This window comes from Pleurodeles waltl, chromosome 7, assembly GCF_031143425.1.
Source record: "Pleurodeles waltl isolate 20211129_DDA chromosome 7, aPleWal1.hap1.20221129, whole genome shotgun sequence".
NCBI classification, from domain to species: Eukaryota; Metazoa; Chordata; class Amphibia; order Caudata; family Salamandridae; genus Pleurodeles; species Pleurodeles waltl.
The window spans coordinates 603,873,235-603,895,398 of NC_090446.1; the positions used below are offsets into that span (position 1 = coordinate 603,873,235).

The window sequence follows — 22,164 nt, forward strand, 5'->3', positions numbered from 1 at the left end:
ATCACTCTGCCTTGTTTTTTTTTTGCTTGCTCCCACGAATACGGACAATTATGCAAGCCTACTGTGAGTGTGGATGGCTGCTGCCACTCCAAACAGGCATGAAGAGTATGGTAGTCGTGGCACCACAACTTGTAGCTAATGCAACACGACTTTTTGACTTTAGCCCCGCAGATAAACTAAAACATACTGGTAGGGAGATATGGGTTGATAATTAACTTCGGGGTCTTATTTTATGCATAACTATTTACGTCACTGAATGTTATTTACAGTATCCTAATAAAACACAGTCCGACTCCCCCCTCCAAGTCCTTGGCTAATCCTAGATTCTCAACCCTACTACCATGAGGGAGTCAAATGCCCAGAAGGGGTAGCTTGGTTATGTTAGAAGAGAGCTCGATATATCTAGTACCTAAGTGTCAGTGGTAAATTACCAGTATAATTTTATCTAAGCTGTAGTAGGTGGGACTTAAATTAATAAATGCCCTTTATTTTCCATATATTTGTAATATTGTGGTTTTCCCATTGTTTTGTGCTCCATATTGCCCTTCCCTCCTCCACCAGCTCCTTCGATCTTCCCATGCCTTCCAATGGGGCAGATGCCTGGGATGTATTCTGTAGTTTTACTGCCAAGTTGTCATATGGAGAGGTGACATTCCGATTTTGGGCCTCTTTGTTTTGATGATTTTTGTTAACTGTTACCATTGTCAATTCCAATAAAACAGATTTAAACCTAAAGATAGCAAATAGGAAATAAAACTCAGCCAAACATATCTGTATAGGATTTGTGAGATATAAGGCTTTTCACGCGGTTCGTCCTTGGGTATATGCACTTTTTGAATCAGCAGGAAGGTCCAATATATTTCCTGATGCCAACACCTCTCAAGTGTCACGGAGATTAAATATGCCAATAACACAGGACATACAGCACAGTGCTTCGACCACTCTTCTTGTTGCAACATATTCATCTGGATCATATAATACTCTTAATGGTTAGCAGATACACATTTACCTTTTTTATAGGTCCCATCCACGCCCTTGCCCATCTTTTCCTTATTGCTGGCATCACCTTCCATGTAGTGGAAGACTCTAGCCTGATGAGTCCAGAGATAATCATTAGAACCGAAGAACATGACAGGGAACTCGCCAATACTGTGCTTCATATTCTGGATGTTAACAGGAATGCTCTTAGGATGACAAACTTCGGCTGGCCACCATCTGTTAATAAAGATTGCCAGTGCATCACCATAAGGTTGGAAACAAATGAACTTGAAGGAACAAATCCACCACAAATTACCTTACTCCTGCTGCCATACATAAAATCACAGTTTCACAATTTTGGTGGAAGGAATTTTTGTACTCCTGATAATTTTATTAGGGATAAAACTGAATTGCTTTTACCTATTGCATTTACAGTTGATTGCTTCGTGGCTGTCCAGTTCTGCTTTTGAAACAAATTGACGACTAAACAAGGGGGAAAGGTATTTTCTGCCATTTAAAATGGGCTGATGAACATTTTTTCAGAAAGCCTAAATAAACATTTTCTTTAAATTTGAAGGTTGCATTCTAAACTAAGAAACAACTTTGCTGTCACTATATTTGTAAATGAAAACACAGCAAATAATTATTTTGGCAGCTGAAGCACTCTAATGCTTTGTAACTTATATAGTATATGATTGAAATTATTGAAAAAGGCAGGGGTTGAGTTTCTAAAGTTGGATAAGACTATAAAGCCAAGCTGCTCAATTAAACATTTTAATTCTAACTGTAATTCATTAAAATGTAATATGCATCTAAACATAGTGTACCATTTCATATGCTCTAGGTAAACATTTACACAATTAATTATACATCATTTATTCTCCCACCCTATGTTGTGCTTCTTAGCAATACCATGTAGTAAGACGGAAGGTACAGACCACAACATTTCCAAGTTGGGAACACTCTAATTGCAAAGGAGCAATAACATGAGTAGTTCAAAACAAAGCTGTGGCTAGAATCATTGCCCTTTAATCAGTAAAGAAATGTTTATTCTGCAAAATCTGTCATAAAAGAAGCATAACAAAAAACAACTGTGAATTAAAAAAGAAGACCCAGGTATTTTTGTGATATCGGAGTGTAGTACTATATATGTGCATGACATTATATAGATCGAACTACAGAAATATATAAAACATGTGTAGGCCATTCTTGTAAATATAAACAAGTAGGTTTATACAATCTTTAAATATGGAAGCACCCTAGGTGTAATCAAAACAATTTACTTGGCTCCTTATAGAAATGAAAGAACAGAATAAAGTGAATAGTGCATTGGACAGAGCGATTATGACAGAACCAAAGGTGAGGGGTGTGGGAAGACGTCTTATGTACAATCTGAACCTAGTAAGAATAAATCTCTTGTGGACATACATCACATAAAACAGCTATGGCTCAATCATGTTTGCCATTGGGATCACTGAATAAGTGCATACTGGGTAGCTCATTATCTCAACTTTCAATCTCATTTCCCTATGCTTTACTAATTATTTTTTCAACATGTATTTAGAAAACTTATGCCTTGGCCAGGTGAACAAACAAATCCCAGGTTTCCCTATTAGCGTAAACCCTTCCTTTATAAATTTCCAGGGAATTAAAAAAACTTGCACTCGGCCCAAACAGTCCACTATAATCATATGATTGATTTAAATTTCTTGTTTGGGCCATAGAGCCAGAGAGCAAGCAGACATAAATTTAAATGATCCTTGAAGTAAGAAATCCCTACTTCATTGTGGCAGATAAAGCTTGAGCCACTTCTAAGAACTGATAGAATTATTCCCAGGAAGGCGGGATCAACAATTCTAACCCATTCCATTCTTTTCATGCCCAAAGTTCAGCTCCATAGCTTGCAGAGAGATACGTTTACTTTTGTAGATAGACATAATCTCTATGGGATCTAGACCCCAATTCACAGAAAACCCTGACAGTGAATACATGATGTAATCCAATAGGTATGTAGTTCTGAAGAATTGAGAAAGTGAAGAGGAAGGGAAACAAACATCTAGGCTAGGGGAACCTAGGAAAAGGCTGGGCTATCTGATTGCTCAGAAGCAAGAGCCATCACACACCCAGGTGGGTGTCATCATTGGGCATCCCCTCATTGGTTTGGCGCTGCAATGCCCAAAGGGCTCCTCGAGGGGGCTTTTTGCCAGATGTCTTTTGAACACAAGATGCCGATGTGAACGTGTAGGTGCTCTAGATGTAGATTGGTGTAATGTGAATTGTGGATTAAAATAGGTAAGACATGCCCAATAAAATTTAATGAGTGGGTTGTCTTGTTAAGATTGAAAAGCAGTGGGCGGCTGAATGTGGTCCCATGCAGATCCTAAATTAGCATGTGTAAAGGGCGACATGTTTCTTGCCTTAAGTGCCGCTATCAATCTGGGCAATTCTTCAGGACTGAAATATAAAATCTAATCTACTTGTGATGGGGAAGAATAGCTGTAGCCCTAGTAAGAAGTACCCCAATCGCACAAATCCACCTTCTCATAGTAAAGTATACTTGGAGATAGCTAAAACCCGACCTCAAAAAAGCATAAGGACAATAAATAAAATTACACCAGTACAGTATGCATGCGATAAAGGTACTTTAGGGGTGTTCAACAGTCACACCAGTAATTAATACAAATAGTAGAATAAATTAATGCCACAGCGAAAAACATGCATATCCCTGTAAGTATAGAGGAGCATAACAAGCACACATCAAAACAAGCAAGTGACACACAAGAACACAAGTGAAGTGATGCAGTGACCACATTTGTATAAAATTCTATTTGACTAATGCCTGCAAATTGTGGCAGTGCTTACCCAAGTTCGGTAAGCTACTGGCCCCTTACTTGATGGCAGAGACCATGCTAGCTGTGGAACAAAACTGAAGAAGAGTGGTCAAGTTGGACCTCAAGGACTCCTTAAGTGTAGAAGTCTCACAAGACAGTGGCCCATAATACTAACTGTTACCAGTGTGTTGATTCAGTGGTGACCTACTCCTTCTTTGCCACCCTAGAGGTGACCTGGTAACCGTGGAGTGCGGTCTTTATACTGGAAGGAAATCAAGAATTGGCTGCAGATGCAATATAAAGACAGTCCAGTGGAGGGTGGGATGTCAAATCACATTCGAATAGTCACATTCAAGTAGTGGAACAAGGCCGCCATCACGTTGGGGTAGAATCCTGATTATAATTATAAAAGATAGTGGCTAGTATCAAGGGTGCCGGCAGGACGATGCGCTGTGGATGAAGGCATTCCCTAGAAGTAGACAGTGGGTGGTGTGCAGGCTGAACAGGTGATGGCAGTGCAGGTGCTGTAAAGCCCTGCCGCCAATGGCAGCATGCTCAGGTCTCTTCGAAGTGACTTCTAGAGCAGCTGCCATCTTGGAACATCCAGAAATATCCAGTCTGCTGGCCTATTCTAAGCCTTCATGCCAGTCCATTTCTTCATGGGGCTGGAATTCTTAAGAGTCCAGTGACCCCTCCCATTTATCACGAAGCCTAGCCCATAGGTAAAGCGCTCAGGATCTGACTGAGGAGGCAAAGCTCATGTCAGCGCCGGAGCCAGTGTCGTACTACCCCCACCCGGCTCCACGCCCGAGTCAGTGATTACAATGGGGATGGCGCTGCCTGTGAGCTCGGACGACACCCAAGAGCATTGGCGATGGTCAAGATGGCACTACTGGCGCTGGCCTGGATCCAGGACCAGATCCCTGGGAGCTCCTTGGTGCTGAGGCTGAAGCCGCCGGCACAGAACGCAGAGGGGCCCCTTCCGACTATGTGTGGCATGAAGGTGCTCCAGGCTGGGTTGGGCTGCCCAAAAATGAGGAAATGGCCTCATAGAACTCTGAGTTGGGTAGGGGTTGCTCCAGTTCCTGGAAACGTGGACCAGGTGCAGGTTCAGCAGAACAAGGCCTTGAGCATCAAAACTCCCTCGTCTCATCGCCCGACAGACGAGGAGAAGTTGAAGAGTGCCTTGATGATTTCGATTTTTTCTCATGCCTCAACTTACCCGATTGTCCTGAAGACTTGGAGTGGGACGACGTCTTTGACTCTGCACCGATCCGAGACATTCCTCTTTACTGGGATCTCGACTTGCACAGAGTCGAGCTCCGGGCCACCATCAGCTTCTGGGACCATTCCCTCAAAGCCTTCGGATGCATGGCCTGGCACTTGAAGCGCAACTTCGGGTCGTGGTCATGGTCTCCAGACACCAAATTCATAGGAGGTGAAATCAGTCAAGGACATAGCCAGATGATAGGATCAGCAGTGTTCGACGCACCAGGAGTAAAATTTGAAAAATACTCAACAAAATGTTGACAAAAGCTAGTCAAAAACTGACAGAGGTAGCTCTCTTCAAATTAGCTTTATACTGACCCGGAAAGAAAAGAGTTGATGTCAGCGCACCTGAGTGGTGTCTATGTGGGACCCGCAACGTCGTATCTGGTGCTGACGATGCTGTTGAAGGACGCAGATATGACTGACGCCACCTAATGGTGCTCAGGGGTACTGCTCAAAAAAATCTTCCAGATTCAATCTGACGCCTGGGGAGAATTCAAAGGTAAGGAATCTCCAGCTAGAAGTCTACCAGATAATATCTGTAAACCACTGATCCTGGAGATCATTGAAAACACATTGCCTGCATATGAACAGCAAAGGGTGTGATGCTATATGTGGTATAGCCTATCCATATGTTCTTAAACATCCCTCCAATTTGTCAATGTACACTATAAAGATAAAGGGGTCCAATGCACAGCCTGGCCAATCTCCCAGGCCTTTCTTAAGAGTCTGTGCACTCATTATTAGCACTATGGCATATATGGGCCATTGTGTCCGTTTATAACTGTTGCAAAAAGTGGACAATAGGGGCGATGAACCCCCATTGCCACCAATTCATCCTGTATGAACCTGGATTCTGATAGGTCAGACCTCTGGAGAGCCACAGAACCACCACCAATGTTTCAGAGCCTTGGAGAGTCTGTGGGACAGTAGGATCCACAAGTTGGTTGTCGTCACCGACGTGCCGTGGGTGCAGGGGAGAGACTCCTTCACCCCAAGAAAGATTTCTCCATGTCTTCCTGAGTGCAGGCAGTGTGTCCCAGTGACTCTGGAGGGTGCACGACCACAGGGTTTCAGAAGTCTTTGCAGAAAGAAGAGACAAAGTTGCAGCAGGAGCCCTCTTACAGGTTACAGGTTTGCTCTTGGTTGCTGAAGTACAGCAACAGTTCCAGTGTCCAGGTTGCAGAAATGTCTTGCAGAGGAGACTTGCGGTCGGTTCCTGAAGTCTTGCAGACATATCTAGGGACCCACCCTCAGGAAAGCTGGTAAGTAACCCTAAGAGATGGACACTATCTGCAACCAGAGGGTTGGACACTATTTGCAGTGACCCACCGATCAGATAGGGTCAGTCATGCCATTTACCTGGACTAATGGGGTTCTGGTACTGGTGCAAATTGGTTTATGCAAGGAGGGCACCAAATGTGCCCTTCAAACCAGTCTGGTGTTGCTGAGAGGCACCCCAACCCCACCCAGAAACACTTATTTCTAAAGAAGAGGTGGTCACACCTCTGTACTACAGGAAATCCTTTGTTCTGCCTTCTCCTGTCTGGGTTAGGCTCAGCAGCAGGAGCCAGAAGAGTGTCTGGGGTCGGCAGCAGCATGGTTGGCATGCAGACCTCACAAGGCTGTACAGGCAGACATGGGGGGATCCCCTAGGGAACCCACAGAGTACATGGCATCATGCAACTAACACTGGAATTGGTGTAGTTGCATGATTCCAACATGTTTGATACCAAACATGCCTGGGTTCGGTGAAACCATTATGTAGTTGGACTACTCGTGTTGACCAGTGTCCAATACATACATTAAAATGGCTTCTCTGCACTTACAAACCCCAGGCAATGGAGCCTGGGGTTTATAGAGGCACCTCTGCTCATGCAGGGATACCCTCACACTTAGAATCATGCACCCTGCCCTTGGGCTAAAGGGTCTACCTTAAGGGTGACTTAAAAGGTCAGAGTGCAGTGACCATGTGTAGGAAGCTGGCTCTGTATATACCATATCAAAATGAGATATAGTGTACACAGAGTCCAGGGGTTCCCCAGAGGCTAAAGTAGATAATACTAATGCTCTCTTTTTTGGTAGTGTGGTCGAGCATTTAGGCTTATCAGAGGGTAGTGCAAAGCATTTGTTGTACACACACGGGCAATAAATGAAGCACACACTCAATGGCTAACTCCAGGCCAATGTTTTTTATATAGTAAAAATAAGTTTTGTTACTTTATTTCTAGAACCACAAGAGTCAGTTTGCAGATAAGTACATTTGTAAGTAAGTATCCAACATTTGTATCAACACCGCTTTGTTTCAATTTAGCAAGTTAAATGGTTTTCAAGAAAATAGCAAATATCTGTTTTAAAAGTTGACAGTGGAATTTTGAGAAACAGTTCTAGGGGGGAAGAAAGTTAGTACAGTTTTGATGTAAGTACAAGACTTACAGTTCTAGTCTTCAGGGGTTAGGATGTCCACATGTTGGGCTTCAAATTAACCCCAAACACCCACCACCAGCAAATGAAGGCCGGCCGGGTGCAGAAGTCAAAGATGATGCAGAATTTGAAATGGAGACCTATGGAGACTGGGGGCACTCTGAATCAGGCCTGCTTGCAGGTAAGTACCCGCGTCTTTGGTGGGCAGACCTGAAGGTTTCGGGAAGCAGCGCTGGGAGGGGGGCACAGATCTGCACCAAACACCCTCAGCGGCACAGGGACGGCCGGGTGCAGAGTGCAAACACAGCTTGGGCTCCCAATGGCTTTCAATAGGGGGAGGTCACAGAGATGCTGCAGGCTAGGTCCAGTGGGTCAGTTCCGGAAAACTATAGGCTGGACAAGGAGGAGTGCCATCTACTGGACGTTGCTGGACCAGTGGTCGGATTCGCCAAGGCCAGGAGGCTGCAGGTGTAGGGGTACCTTTGGGCGCCAGGAATCTTCATCCGGTTTTCTCAAGGTCAAGGGTTCCTCCGGATTTAGGCTGCAGGCTGCGTTGTGTTGGGACAGGAGGGGTCAACCCAAGGTGGACACTAGTTCAGAATTGCCTGAGGACCAGCTCTAGTCGGTTGGGCCACCTGGACATGGGCATCAGGTGCAGAGTGGGCAGGACTCGTGGATCCGTAGCGGTTCTGGAGTCATTAGCTGGAGTTTCTTTCTGGATAGGGCCGCTGTTCATGGGAGATCTAGGTCCTCTGGAGTGCAGGCAGTTCTCTTGAGGCTTTTAAGAGACCGCTTGTCCGGCAGGATACATCACCTTTTTGTAGAAGGGCCTCAGAAGCTGGAGACAGGCCTGTATGGCTGGAGCCAATTCAGTTGGTGTCTTCAGTCTTCTCTGCTGAAGGTCAGCTTTGCAGTCTTTCTTTCTTCTTCTCGAGGTCACCAGGAATCTGAAGAGCTAGGTTCAGGGAGGCACTTCAATTCTGGATTTAGGGGCCTCACAGGGGCCAGGAGCCAATAGCTACTGTCCCTGAAGGTGACTACACCTTTCTGGTGTCCACACCCTTTGGGGAGGGGGACACAGACTTAACCCTATTGTCCATGTCCTCCAAACCAAGATGGAGGATTCTGCAAGGAGGGGGTAACTTCAGCTCTGAAAACCTAAAGGGTGGTCTCAGCTGAAGTGGTCACTCCTTGTATTTCCTAAGTTTCTTGCCAGACATGCCGCCAAAAGTGGGGCTTTGTGCGGGGGGCATCTCCACTAGCTGGAGTGCCCTGGGGAACTGTAACAAGAGGCCTGAACCTTTGAGGCTCACTGCCAAGTGTTACAGTTCCTGCTAAGGGGGAGGAGGTGTGAAGCACCTCCACCCAGAGCAGGCTTTGTTTGTGGCCTCAGAGAGCACAAATGCTCTCACCCCGTGCGGTCAGAAACGTATCTCTTAGTGGAAGACTGGCAAAGACTGATCAGTCCTACAATAAAAGATTGGGTAAAATACTGAGTGCATCTCTAAGATGCCCTCTGGGTGCATTTTTCAATACATTCCACACTGGCATCAGTGTGGGTTATTGTACTGTTTGATACCAAACTTCCCAGACTTCAGTGAGGCCATCATGGAGCTGTGGCGTTCGTAATGACAAACTCCCAGCCCATGTACTCAGTATGACCACACTGCACTTACAATATCGAAGAATGGACTTAGACACTGTTGGGGCATATTGCTCATGCAGCTATACCCTCACCTGTGGTATAGTGCACCCTGCCTTGGGGTTGTGAAGCCTGCTAGAGGGGAGACTTACCTATGCCACAGGCAGTGGTTCGTGGGCATGGCACCCTGGGAGGGGTGCCATGTCTGCTTTTTCTCCCCACCAGCACACTCAAGCTGCATTGGCAGTGTGCATGTGTTTGTTGAGGGGGTTCCTTAGGCTGGCACAATATATGCTGCAGCCCTTAGGATCCCTCCCTGGTCAAAGGGCCCTTGGTACCACTGATACCTTTTACAAGGGACTTAGCTGTGTGCCAGGGGTGTGCCCCGTGTGAAACAATTGTACAGTTTTAGCGAAAGAACACTGGTGCTGGGGCCTGGTTAGCAGGATCGACCCCAGCACAACCTCAGTCAAGCTAGCATCAGATATCAGGCAAAAAGTGTGTGAGTGAAGGTGGGGCGAGAGGTTACTGCAAACAAGGGACAATGAGGCAATCATTATATCTGAGGTGAAAGGTGCAGGCACCATTTTACGCAGGCTGCGATGGCAGGCCAGTAGTCACAGATTGCGTGGGCCCCCATGTGAGGCACAATACATGCTGGAGCCCTTGGGATACCCCTGGTGTACCAATGCCATGAGTACCTAAGTACCATATACTAGGGACTTACATGGGTTCACCAGTATGCCAATTGTGGGGTGTAAAACTTACCTTACAACTAAATTTAGGGGGAGAGAGCACTGACACTGTGGTTCTAGTTAGAAAGATCCCACTGAACTACACTTTAAACACACCGACACCAGGCGAAACGTGGGGGTAACTATGCCAGAAAGGTGCTACATTCCTACATATCGAACCCCCCTACACCTCCCCCACCCGATCAACGAAAGAGGATAAGACTAGCTTTACCGAGATGAGTCTTCATTTTCTAAGTGGGAACACCTGGAAAGTCCATGTGCGTTGGCATGGTCACTCCCAGGTCTATGTTCCAATGATAAGTTCATCCCTTGTAGGGAAATGGACCACCTCAAATCTTTGGATTTTCACTCTTCATCTGTATAAGCCACAAGAGGGGCTTGTGGTCTGTCTGAACGATGAAGTGAGGACCAAACAGGTATGGCCCCACATTTTTGAGGGCCCAGACTACAGCAAAGGCATCCTTCTGAATATCTGAATAACATTTCTCTCCGGGGATTAATCTTCTGCTGATGAAAGCTACTGGTTGATCCTGGCCCTATTCATCAAGTTGAGATAGAACTGCTCCTAATCCTATTTCTGAAGCATCTGTCTGAACAAAAAATTGTTTGGAGTAGTCGGGGCTTTTAGGAATTGGAGCTGAGCACATGGCCTTTTTCAGGGCATCAAAGGCCTCTTGACAGCCAACTGTCCATTGTACCTTTGTAAGCATTTTCTCGGATGTGAGATCATTCAAGAGGGTCACAGTGAAGCCATGCCTTTTTACAAATCCTCTGTAAAACCCAGTCAGGCCCAGAAAAGCTCTGACCTGAGTCTGAGCAGTTGGAAAAACTCAGTCCACAATGGTTTGAATTGTGTGCTATAAAGGTTAAACCTGGCCTCCCCCTACCAGGTGGCCCAAGTAAACAACTTTGCTATGCCCTATCTGGCATCTGGTATCCTTGATAGAGAGGCCTGCCTTTTTGCAGGCCTCAAGTACACTCTTGAGGTGGACAAGGTGATGCTGCCAGGTGGGGCTAAAGCCAGTAATATCATCTAGATATGCTGCACTAAAATCTTCCAGGCCTGCCAGAACTTGACTCGCCAATCTCTAGAATATGGCAGGTGCATTTTTTTTTTATCCCAATGGGCATCATTGTGAAGTGATAATGCCCAGCAGGAGTGGAAAATGCTGTTTTAGTCAAGTCAAAACGTGCTGAGCTACTTGGCTGCAGCCAGAGTATCAATCAACTCATCTGCCCTGGGGATTGGATGGGCATCAGTCATAGTGACTACATTGAGGCCTGTGTAATCTACACAAAACCTCATCTCTTTCTTTCTGCCCTGCGAATGAGGGTTGGGCACAACTACTACAGGACTAGCCCAAGGGCTGTCTGAAAGCTCAACAACCCCAAATTTAAGCATATTTTGGACTTCTGCCTTGATGCAATCTCTGACATGTACAGGCTGCCTCCGGACTTTAATCTTAACAGGTAGACTATCACCTGTGTCCATATCATAGCCAGGTTGTTTGAGTGGGTGTCAGAAAAGAGCTCTGAGAACTGACTGAGAACATGTCTGCAGTCAGCTTGTTGCTGTTGAGAGAGGCAATCAGCAACGACTACCCCATCAACAGTATTGTGGGAGAGAAGGCCAGGGAGAAGGTGACTCTTTTCTTCCTGCCCTTTACCCGTGGCCATGAGCAAGCAAATGTCAGCCCTGTCAAAATAAGGTTTTAGGTGATTCACATGAAGCACCATGTGGGAGCTTCTTGGAGTGCCACGGTCAACAAATTGGTGACCTCATTTTTTTTTCTCCGCAATTTTGTGGGGGCCACTCCACTTGTCCTGGACTGCTCTTGGGGCCACAGGCTCCAAAACAAACACTTTCTGTCCTGGCTGGTAGACAGTCAGCACAGGCTATGGGTCTTGCCATTGCTTTTGCAGCTCTTGGCTGGCCTCAAGGTTTTTGGTGGATTTCTTCATATACTGAGCCACATGTAACCACAGGCCTAGTACATAGTCCGCAATGCCCTGTTTTTTTTGGGAGGGGGGGAGGGGGGGGAGAGAGAGGTGTTGAGAGGTTGCCGATATCCCTCTGTCACAAGACAAAGAGGACCCCTAACTGGATGTCCAAACAGAAGCTCAAATGGGCTGTAATCCACTCTCTTCTGTGGGCCATCTCTGTAGGCGAAAGGAAGGCAAGGTAGTAGGAAATCCCATCTCCTTCTAAGTTTTTCTGAGAGTCCCGTGATCATACCTTTAACAGTTTTGTTGAATCTTTCAACCAACCAATATCCTTGTGGATGATAAGGAGTGCTGAATTTGTAGGTTACACCACACTGCTTCCTCATTGCTTTGAGGTATCCAGAAATGAGGTTTATAACTCTGTCGGATGCTACCTTCTTAGGGAAACCCACCCTGGAAACGATTCCCAGGAGGGCCTTGGGCACTGCAGAAGCTGTAGTGGACCTAAGGGGAATGGCCTTTGGGTACCTAGTGGCATGGTCTACCACAACCTGAATAAATCTGTTCCCAGAGGCTGTAGGAGGGTTAAGGGGACCAACAATGTCAATCCCTATACTCTCAAAGGGGACCCTTACCACTATTAGTGGGATTACGGGGGCCTTTCTAGTGCCACCCGACTTGTCACTGGCTTGGTAGGGGACACAGGAATGACAAAACTTCTTGGTGTCTTCAGACATGTGGGGCCAGTAAAAGTGTGAGACAGGTCTATCCCAAGTATTCTTTGCCCAAGATGTCTGGCAAGGGGAATGTCATGTGCTAGGGTCAAATAAGAACACTCTGAACATCTGAGGTATGACCAACTGCCTGATAGCACTAGGCTTGTGGTCTCTAGCCTCAGAATAAAGGAGACAATTTTCCCAGTATATTCTGTGGGATCCACAGATATCCCCTGCCTCTTCTGCAGGAACTTGCTGTCTGGGGCCTTCAAGAGAGGGGCAGGATTTCTGCCCACGACTCACTTCCTCCCTTTAGTGCCCCCCCCCCTCACCTAAGAGATCTGCCGTGTCAGGCCCAAGCTTCCATGGTGCAGGTTCCTCACAAGGAACAAGATCATCTCACCGACAAGAATGATCATTACATGAGGTCTGGGTAGAGGTTAACGTTTTACCCTTTCTACCTCTTTTCTTGGGAGCTGCCTGGGCCATTGTTCTAGGTTCCAGTGCTCCTTGTTCTCCCTGTTTCTTGACCTGTGCTCTAGTTCCCACAAACACACTCTTAGGGATGCCCAGCACTGCTGCATGGGCCTGTATCTCAACTTCAGCTCAAGCTGAAGTCTCCAAATCATTGCCCATAAGACACTCTACAGGAATAGATGAGGACACTACAACTTTCTTAGGGCCAGTAACACCCACCAGCTAAAATGAACAACTGCCTTTATCAGCACTGGTCACTTGGTAATTGTGCAAATGTAGAATCTGCTCAGGTGACAACAGTTTTTTAGTCACCATGGTGACACTTGCACCTGTGTCCCTGTAAGCCTCTGCCTCAATACTGTTAATGAGGAGATGCTGCCTGTATTTCCTCATAATAGGAGGCCAGGCAGCCAGAGTGGCAAGATCAATGTCTCTGATAACAGGAGAGCCTCAGTGGTTTCTCTGACTAGGCCAGAGTCCACTCCAGTAACCAAGGTGAACCCAGCTACATCCTTGGTTGTGGTACTACTACCAGTGCTACAGAGAGGGGGGTAGAAGGAGTGCTCTTGGTGCTTTTATTGGACAGCTGTTATCATCTGTCCTATGGCATTTTTCTTTACACAGAAAGAGGATTTGGACCCATCCCCAGAGGATGGTTGTGGACCTGAATACGACTCTTTCTTCTTTTCTCTAGATTTTTCCCCATCCTTCTATTGGGACTCAGAAGCATTTTCTTTCTTCTGGTCACCCCCACTAGGAGTTTTCTTACTCACCCTGGAGCGTACACATTTGTCTGCCTTCTTTCTCAATTCTAGGGGAGAGGTCAGTTCAGAGTCCACCAGGTATTGGTGCAGTATTTCAGACACACAGCTTTTAAGGATGTGCTTGCCATCTTTCTAGCATAGTTACCCCCACTTTTTGCCTGATGTCAGTGTATTTAGACTGTAGTTCACTGGGATCCTGAAAATCAGGACTTTGCTCTCTCCCCTAAAGTTAGTTGCTGATAAACATTTTACACCCACAATTGGCATACTGTTGCACCTATGTAAGTCTCTAGTATATTGTACCTAGGTACCCAGGGCACTAGTACACCAGGAATCCTCCAAGGGCTACAGCATGTAGTGTGCCACCCACTGGAGCCCATGCAAACTATGTCTGCAGGCCTGCATTGCAGCCTGCGTGAAATGGTGGTGTACCAATGGCCTATGTACCTAATTAACATATACTAGGAACTTACATGGGTGCACCAGTAAACCAATTGTACAGGTGTAAAACTTACCTTACAACTACATTTAGGAGAGAGAGCACTGACACTTGTGTCCTGGTTAGCAGGATCCCTGTGTACTACAGTGACACCAGGTAAGTGGGGGTAAATATGCCAGAAAGGTGCTACTTTCCTACACATTATTTTACATGTGTGGGCATATCTGCAAGAGCAGATATGCCACAGCTCTGTCTTTGTCAATTCTTAGGACATATTAAGCGAACAGGAAGCCATTTTAAATAAATGTGCTAGACACTGGTCAATACGAATTCACCAGCTACACGATGGCTTCACTGAAACTAGGGATGTTTGGTATCAAACATCTCGTATAAATAAAACCTCACTGATTCTTGTGATGGATTTATTAATGCATGCACCCTGAGGGCACCTCAGAGGTGTTGCTTGAAAACCTACCAACTGCTAGTGAGCTCACTATCATTTCTAGCTAGTTGGCCACCAACAGTCTAGAACCTGACCATCAAGGGTGAGTGCCTCTGCTCTCTGGAGGTCAGAAACAAAGACTGCTCTGCCGCTGTGTTAACACACCCCTCTCAACAAGATGACCCACAAATCGGCATTCTAAAGCAGGGAGCTTAAAAGAAGCCCACTGTATTTGGTGTGCAAAACTGGCTTTCCTCAGAGGAGAATGCAACTTCCCCTTCCTGAGGGCCCATTTGGCACCTGGACAGGTGGGCAAATAAGCTACGCACGAGGCATGTCGCCATTCCAGGCCGGACACACCCCTAGGGTGACCAGCCTGAAGTGGACATAACCTAGAAAATTGTGCCATCTTCTATGTGGAGGAATTTAGAAATTCTGGACAATGTGAGGCCCACTCCCCACAGGAAGTGGTCATCTACGGGGTGTAGTGACCCCAAGAGTAAGTACCTCCGTAGCTACTACCCTTCAGTCCCTTTCACCCCCATTAAATTGAGTATTTTGGGGACTCCGTGATACCAGGAAAACAGATCTTCGCTGGACACAAAAGGAGTGGACAAGAAGCCTGCTGAATCCGAGAACTGAGGAGTACGACTGACTTGGTGCCAACTCTTCTGGCCTGCCTGCTACACTGGACCATCAAGGAGCAACTGACCTGTCCTGACACTGCAGCCTCCAATAAACTGGAAGAGGTGCCAGTGCTTCACAAATCACCAAAAAAGAACTCCCTTGGAGTACACATCCGCAGGCACCCAAGACAGAACTGTGAAGACTGGGACTGCCAAAAACCCGACGCCGGGCACCACCACTGGACCCGAGCTGCCTAGCCTGTGCTGAAGTGGGCTAACCGTGTCAGCGTGGTCCCGAGGCCCTTCTAGAGTAAACCCACTGTGGACTTCCTGACGGCATCTGCAACATGTTTAGTAGACTCAGACGAAAGTGGGGTGCAAAAATAGGGAAAAGAATGGCGCTCAGGGTACTGTTAGGCCAATTAAAGTGTTAGGGGTAGCCTACACAAGGGAAAACACCCATCCCTCAAGGGTTTAGAACCAACCCAACATTAAATTGCACAATGTGAGGCCCCCTTATCAAAACAATTTTTACTTTCACAAATTACATACGTCAACGAATCGAGTGAGTACAGTTAAAATCAAGTGAGTCAAGATCCAAGTAAGTGGGTTCAAGAGAATACACTCAAAATGAAAAATGTTTTTTGAGAATATTGATTTGAGAAAAACATTGTGCAATTTAATGTTTAGTAGACTCCCCTGCAATAGCGAGTGACCAGGAGACAAAGACCCAACAACTCCGGACACCTCTGCACCAGTCTGCCCCAGGCAGGGGAGAAGAGAACCAAGAGTGTCCCCACACCTCTCAGCCTCGTGAGACCTGAGCTCACTTGCTGGCTTGGTCGGACAGGACCCCCAAAGTCCATGCCTGCAAACTGTTTCAGCCGCCCCCTGCTATCGCGAGGAACTCCAGCACTGGACCCGATGCCAGAAGACACCACTGCACCCACAGCTTAAGGAGGAGTGGACCAACAGTGTCCCCATGTGCCTGAGGACCTCAAGGGTTGAGCCTCCGTGTGGATCCCCCTGAAATGATCTTCCAGCTCATCTCTGTAGCAAATTTATAGTCAGACCAATCCCTTTAGACTTACATGGGGCACTGACGCTCACCTGCACTCGGCTGCCCTTGTGCCACCCGGGGTGACCTCATGATGTAGACTTGGACCTTGCCTCATACTTAACCTAAGTCCAGGAGATAGGTCTTGTAAGTCGTCGTACTTTATGTGTATGCAGTGTGTATTCTTCCTTAAAAGGTTAGCATTATTGCATCTGAAAAACTCTAAAAAGCCATAACTCTAAAAGTACTCACCTGACTCCAGTGATATTGGTATCTAAACTTATATAAAGGTTTGTGTTATTTTTATAAATTAGTGTCGGATTTCTTTATTGAGTGTGTATTTCACTTATTGTGTTCCTTACATGCTTATGGTCCACTCTACCACAAAAGAGAGCATTTGAGATTGCATTTGTGCCTCTGTGATACCTCTGAGGGTTGTCTGGACTCTTTGCACAGTGTACCTCATATTGGTCCACTACATAAAGAGCCAGCTTCCTACATATCCCATAGTTTTATGCGCGGAACACGATCAAATACACTAAACAGATTCATAAATACCAAGAGCATGGCAGCGTTTTGACAATCAGATTTTAAAGTCATCAGAAACAGGTTGAGGCACTGTATAGTTGTACCTAAAAACTGGCAAAAACCACACTGCACGTCTGATAAGGATAATGTTACTCACCTCATGTACCTTTATTCGTGGCATGTAGTGCTGTAGAATCACAAGCTGTGCATACTCCTGCCATCTAGTGTTAGATCCATATGTGAGCAAGTTTTTTTTTCTTTGTAGAAGTCTTCGAGTCACACGGTTCTGACACTCCTCCTCTTGCTGGTAAGCCATGTAGGAAGCTGGTCTGGTGTGTGGTGGACACCTATGTGTTGGCAACTTATACAAGGTCCAGGCAACTCCTATTAGTGAACGAAGACAGTTTCTAGGAAACCAGGCCTCTCTAGAAGTAGCTGTGGATATACAGCCAAGACTTATCTAGGAGACACACAAAGCTTATGTGATACCACAATTGTCACATAGTAACTTATCGCACATGAAAGGAACCACACCGTGTTACAAAAATAAAGGTACTTTATTACAGTAATACTACACTAGATTACTTCTAGGCTGCCCCCCCCAATTGGAGATAAATAAACACTATATTATATATCTATAAATATATCTATATATATATGGAAAATGTCACTTACCCAGTGTACATCTGTTCGTGGCATGAGACGCTGCAGATTCACATGCTGTGCATTATCCTGCCATCTAGTGTTGGGCTTGGAGTGTTACAAGTTGTTTTTCTCCGAAGAAGCCTTTTCGAGTCACGAGACCGAGTGACTCCTCCCTTTCGGCTCCATTGCGCATGGGCGTCGACTCCATCTTAGATTGTTTAACCCGCAGAGGGTGAGGTAGGAGTTGTGAGTATACTAGATGTGCCAATGCAATGGAGTAGGTATGTATGTACTTAATGTGTATCAAAAGAATATTTCTTTACAAATTTACAATTTCCGTTCAACTAAGAACGGCTACAGGCTACCGGGGAGGTGGGAGGGCGCATGTGAATCTGCAGCGTCTCATGCCACGAACAGATGTACACTGGGTAAGTGACATTTTCCGTTCGGTGGCATGTGTAGCTGCAGATACACATTCTTTGCATAGACTAACAAGCAGTAATCTCCCCAAAAAGCGGTGGTTTAGCCTGAAGGAGTTGAAGTTGTCTGAAATAATGTTCTTAAATCAGCCTGTCCTACTGTGGCTTGTTGCGTTGCTAAAACATCTACACAATAATGCTTAGTGAATGTATGAGGCGTAGACCAGGTGGCTGCCTTACAAATTTGTCATAGGTATATTCCCAAGAAAAGCCATTGTGGCGCCTTTCTTTCTAGTGGAATGTGCTCTTGGTGTGATAGGTAAATCTCTTTTTGCTTTAATATAGCAAGTTTGAATACATTTAACTATCCATCTGGCGATGTCTTGTTTGGATATAGGATTACCTGCATGAGGTTTTTGGAAGGCTACAAACAATTGTTTTGTTTTATGAAATTGTTTTGTTCTGTCAATATAATACATTAGTGCTCTTTTTATGTCTAATGTATGTAAGGCTCTTGCGGCTACTGAGTCTGGTTGCAGAAAGAAGACTGGGAGTTCCACTTTTTGGTTTAGGTGGAATGGTGATATGACCTTTGGTAAGAATTTCGGATTTGTATGGAGAACCACTTTATGTATTTGTGTAAAGGGTTCTTGAATAGTAAATGCTTGTATCTCACTTACTCTTCTAGGTGAAGTGATAGCTATTAGAAAGGCTACTTTCCATGTCAGGTATTGCATTTCACAAGAATGCATGGGTTTGAATGGTGGGCCCATGAGTCGTGTTAATACAATATTAAGGTTCCACGAAGGTACTGGTGGTGTCCTTGGGGGTATGATTCTTTTTAGTCCCTCCATAAATGCTTTAATGACTGGGATTCTAAAAAAACGATGTTGTATGTATAATCTGCAGATTGGCAGATATTGCAGTGAGATGTATTTTAATGGAAGAGAATGCTAGATTAGACCTTTGTAAGTGTAATAAGTAGCTTACAATGTCCTTTGTGGAGGCATGTAGTGGTTGAATCTGATTAGTGTGGCAGTAGCAAACAAATCTTTTCCATTGTTTTGCGTAACAATGTCTTGTTGTAGGTTTTCTAGCTTGTTTAATGACCTCCATACACTCTTGTGTAAGGTTTAAATGTCCAAATTCTAAGACTTCAGGAGCCAGATTGCTAGATTGAGCAATGCTGGATTCGGGTGTCTGATCTGTTGTTTGTGTTGTGTTAACAGATCTGGTATGTTTGGTAATTTGATGTGAGGTACTACTGATAAGTCCAACAGTGTTGTGTACCACGGTTGGCGAGCCCAGGTTGGTGCTATGAGTATTAGTTTGAGTTTGCTTTGACTTAGTTTGTTGACCAGGTAAGGAATAAGTGGGAGAGGGGGAAAAGCGTAAGCAAATATCCCTGACCAACTGATCCATAGTGCATTGCTCTTGGATTGAGGGTGTGGGTACCTGGACGCAAAGTTTTGTCATTTTGCGTTTTCTTTTGTTACGAATAGGTCTATGTTTGGTGTTCCCCAGCGGAGGAAGTGATCCTGTAGGATCTGGCGATGAATTTCCCATTCGTGAGTTTGCTGGTGATCTCGACTGAGATTGTCGGCTAACTGGTTCTGAATGCCTGGTATGTATTGTGCTATCAGGTGAATGTGATTGTGAATTGCCCAATGCCAAATCTTTTGTGCTAAGAGACACAGTTGTGACGAGTGTCCCCCCCTTGTTTGTTGAGATAATACATTGTTGTCGTGTTGTCGGTTTTGACAAGAATGTGTTTGTGGGCTACCAGTGGTTGAAATGCTTTTAATGCTAGAAACACTGCTAGCAGTTCCAAATGATTTATGGGAAGTTGTTTTTGTTGATTGTCCCATTGACCCTGTATGCTGTGCTTGTTGAGGTGTGCTCCCCACCCCATCATGGAAGCATCTGTTGTGATAACAGCTTGAGGCACTGGGTCTTGGAATGGCCGCCCTTTGTTTAAATTTATAGGGTTCCACCATTGAAGCGAAAAGTGTGTTTGGCGGTCTATCAACACTAGATCTTGAAGTAGACCCTGTGCTTGTGTCCATTGTTTTGCTAGGCACTGTTGTAAGGGCCGCATGTGTAATCTTGCATTTGGGACAATGGCTATGCATGAAGACATCATGCCTGGAAGTTTCATTACAAACCTTACTGGGTAGTGTTGGTTTGACTGTATGCTTGATGTTATATTTGGGAACGCTTGGACCCTTTGCGGGCTTTGAGTGGCAATTGCCTTTTGGATGTTGAGTGTTGCTCCCAAGTATTGTTGTATTTGGGATGGTTGCAGATGTGATCTCTGGTAATTTATAGAGAACCCTAGTTTGTGTAGAGTTTCTATGACGTACTGCGTGTGAAGAAGACACTGTTGGTTTTTATTAGCCAGTCATCTAAGTATGGGAATACGTGCATGTGCTGTCTCCTTATGTGAGCGGCTACTACTGCAAAGCATTTTGTGAATACCCTTGGGGCTGTTGTTATCCCGAACGGTAGCACTTTGAATTGATAGTGTACGCCGTGCATTACAAATCTTAAGTATTTTCTGTGAGAAGGAAGGATGGGTATGTGGAAATACGCATCCTTGAGAACCAATGTTGACATGTAGTCCTCCTTTTGTAGTAAGGGAACCACGTCTTGAAGTGTTACCATGTGGAAGTGGTCTGATTTGATGAAGAGATTCAGTGTTCTGAGATCTAAGATAGGTCTTAACGTTTTGTCCTTTTTTTGGAATTAGGAAATATAGTGAGTAGACGCCTGTTCCTTTCTGATGGTTGGGTACTAGCTCTCTTGCTTGTTTTTGTAATAGTGCTTGGACTTCTATTTGTAATAGGTGTAAGTGTTGGTTGGACAGATTGTGTGCCCTTGGTGGCACATCTGGCAGGAAATTTGTGAATTCTATGTAATAACCATGTTCGATAATTGATATGACCCATGCGTCTGTGGTAATATGTGTTCAGTTTTTATAATATGCGGTTAGTCTTCCCCCCACTGGTGATAAGTGGTGGGGTTTTGTGACATTGAATTCACTGTTTGGTCTGGCTTGATTTGGTTGCCTGGAACTTTCCCCTTCCTCTTGGGAATTGTCCTCTGTAGGAACCACGAAACCCTTCCCTTTGATATTGTGCTTGATAGGTGGGCCTGGTTTGAGAGGTGAAAGGCTCTGGTGTTTGCTGTCGAAAACCTCCTCTGAATTGTGGTTTTCTAAATGTGCCTCTGACTTCTGGGGAGTAGAGCGCGCCCATGGCTTTGGCCGTGTCAGTGTCTTTTTTAAACTTTTCAATTGCTGTGTCCACTTCCGACCCAAACAATTGTTCTTGGTTAAATGGCATGTTCAACACCGCTTGTTGGATTTCTGGCTTGAATCCAGAGCTTCTTAACCATGCATGCCTGCGAATGGTTACCGCTGTGTTGACTGTTCGTGCTGCTGAGTCTAGTGCGGACCTTATTTGGTTGTTGGATATGGCCTGTCCTTCTTCCACAACCTGCTGGGCATGTTTCTGGTGTTCTTTGGGCAAGTGTTGTATAATGTGTTGCATCTCGTCCCAGTGTGCCCTGTCGTAGCGAGCAAGTAGGGCTTGCGAATTAGCGATCCGCCATTGATTTGCTGGTTGTGCTGCCACTCGTTTGCCCGCTGCGTCAAACTTTCTGCTCTCTTTGTGAGGCGATGGAGCGTCTCCTGACGATTGAGAGTTTGCTCTCTTTCTTGCTGCTCCTACAACCACTGAGTCCGGTGTAAGTTGTTGTGTTAGGAACACAGGATCCGTTGGGGGAGGCTTGTACTTCTTCTCCACCCTAGGCGTGATAGCCCTTCCTTTAACTGGCTCCTGGAATACTTGTTTTGCGTGTTTGAGCATACCCGGGAGCATTGGCAGACTCTGGTAGGAAGCGTGGGTGGATGTCAAGGTGTTGTACAGGATATCATCCTCTATTGGCTCTGAATGCATTGCTACGTTGTGGAACATAGCTGCCCTGGATAGTACCTGCGTATATGCAGTACTGTCCTCTGGAGGTGACAGCTTTGTTGGATAACAATCCGGACTGTTATCCGATACTGGTGCATCATATAAGTCCCATGCATCAGCATCATCCTGTGTCATCCCTGTATGTGTGGGTGACTGCATTGGAGGTGTTCCCACTGGAGACACTTGTGGTGAGTGTGGTGGGGACGGTTGTGGTGAAAACCTTGGTGGTGG

The 22,164-nt window shown here is 45.5% G+C and overlaps 1 protein-coding gene across 4 annotated transcripts in view; it reads right to left on the reverse strand.

The window, feature by feature from the left end:
- The window catches only part of LOC138304453 (histone-lysine N-methyltransferase, H3 lysine-36 specific-like), a 1,084,114-nt gene that overhangs the window by 68,240 nt on the left and 993,710 nt on the right, over positions 1 to 22,164 (reverse strand). For all 4 annotated transcript variants that reach the window (XM_069244523.1, XM_069244520.1, XM_069244521.1 and 1 more), the window contains one exon: positions 1,010 to 1,215. In XM_069244523.1, the coding sequence (XP_069100624.1) occupies positions 1,010 to 1,215 (206 nt within the window). The remainder of the gene's footprint in view (positions 1 to 1,009; positions 1,216 to 22,164) is intronic.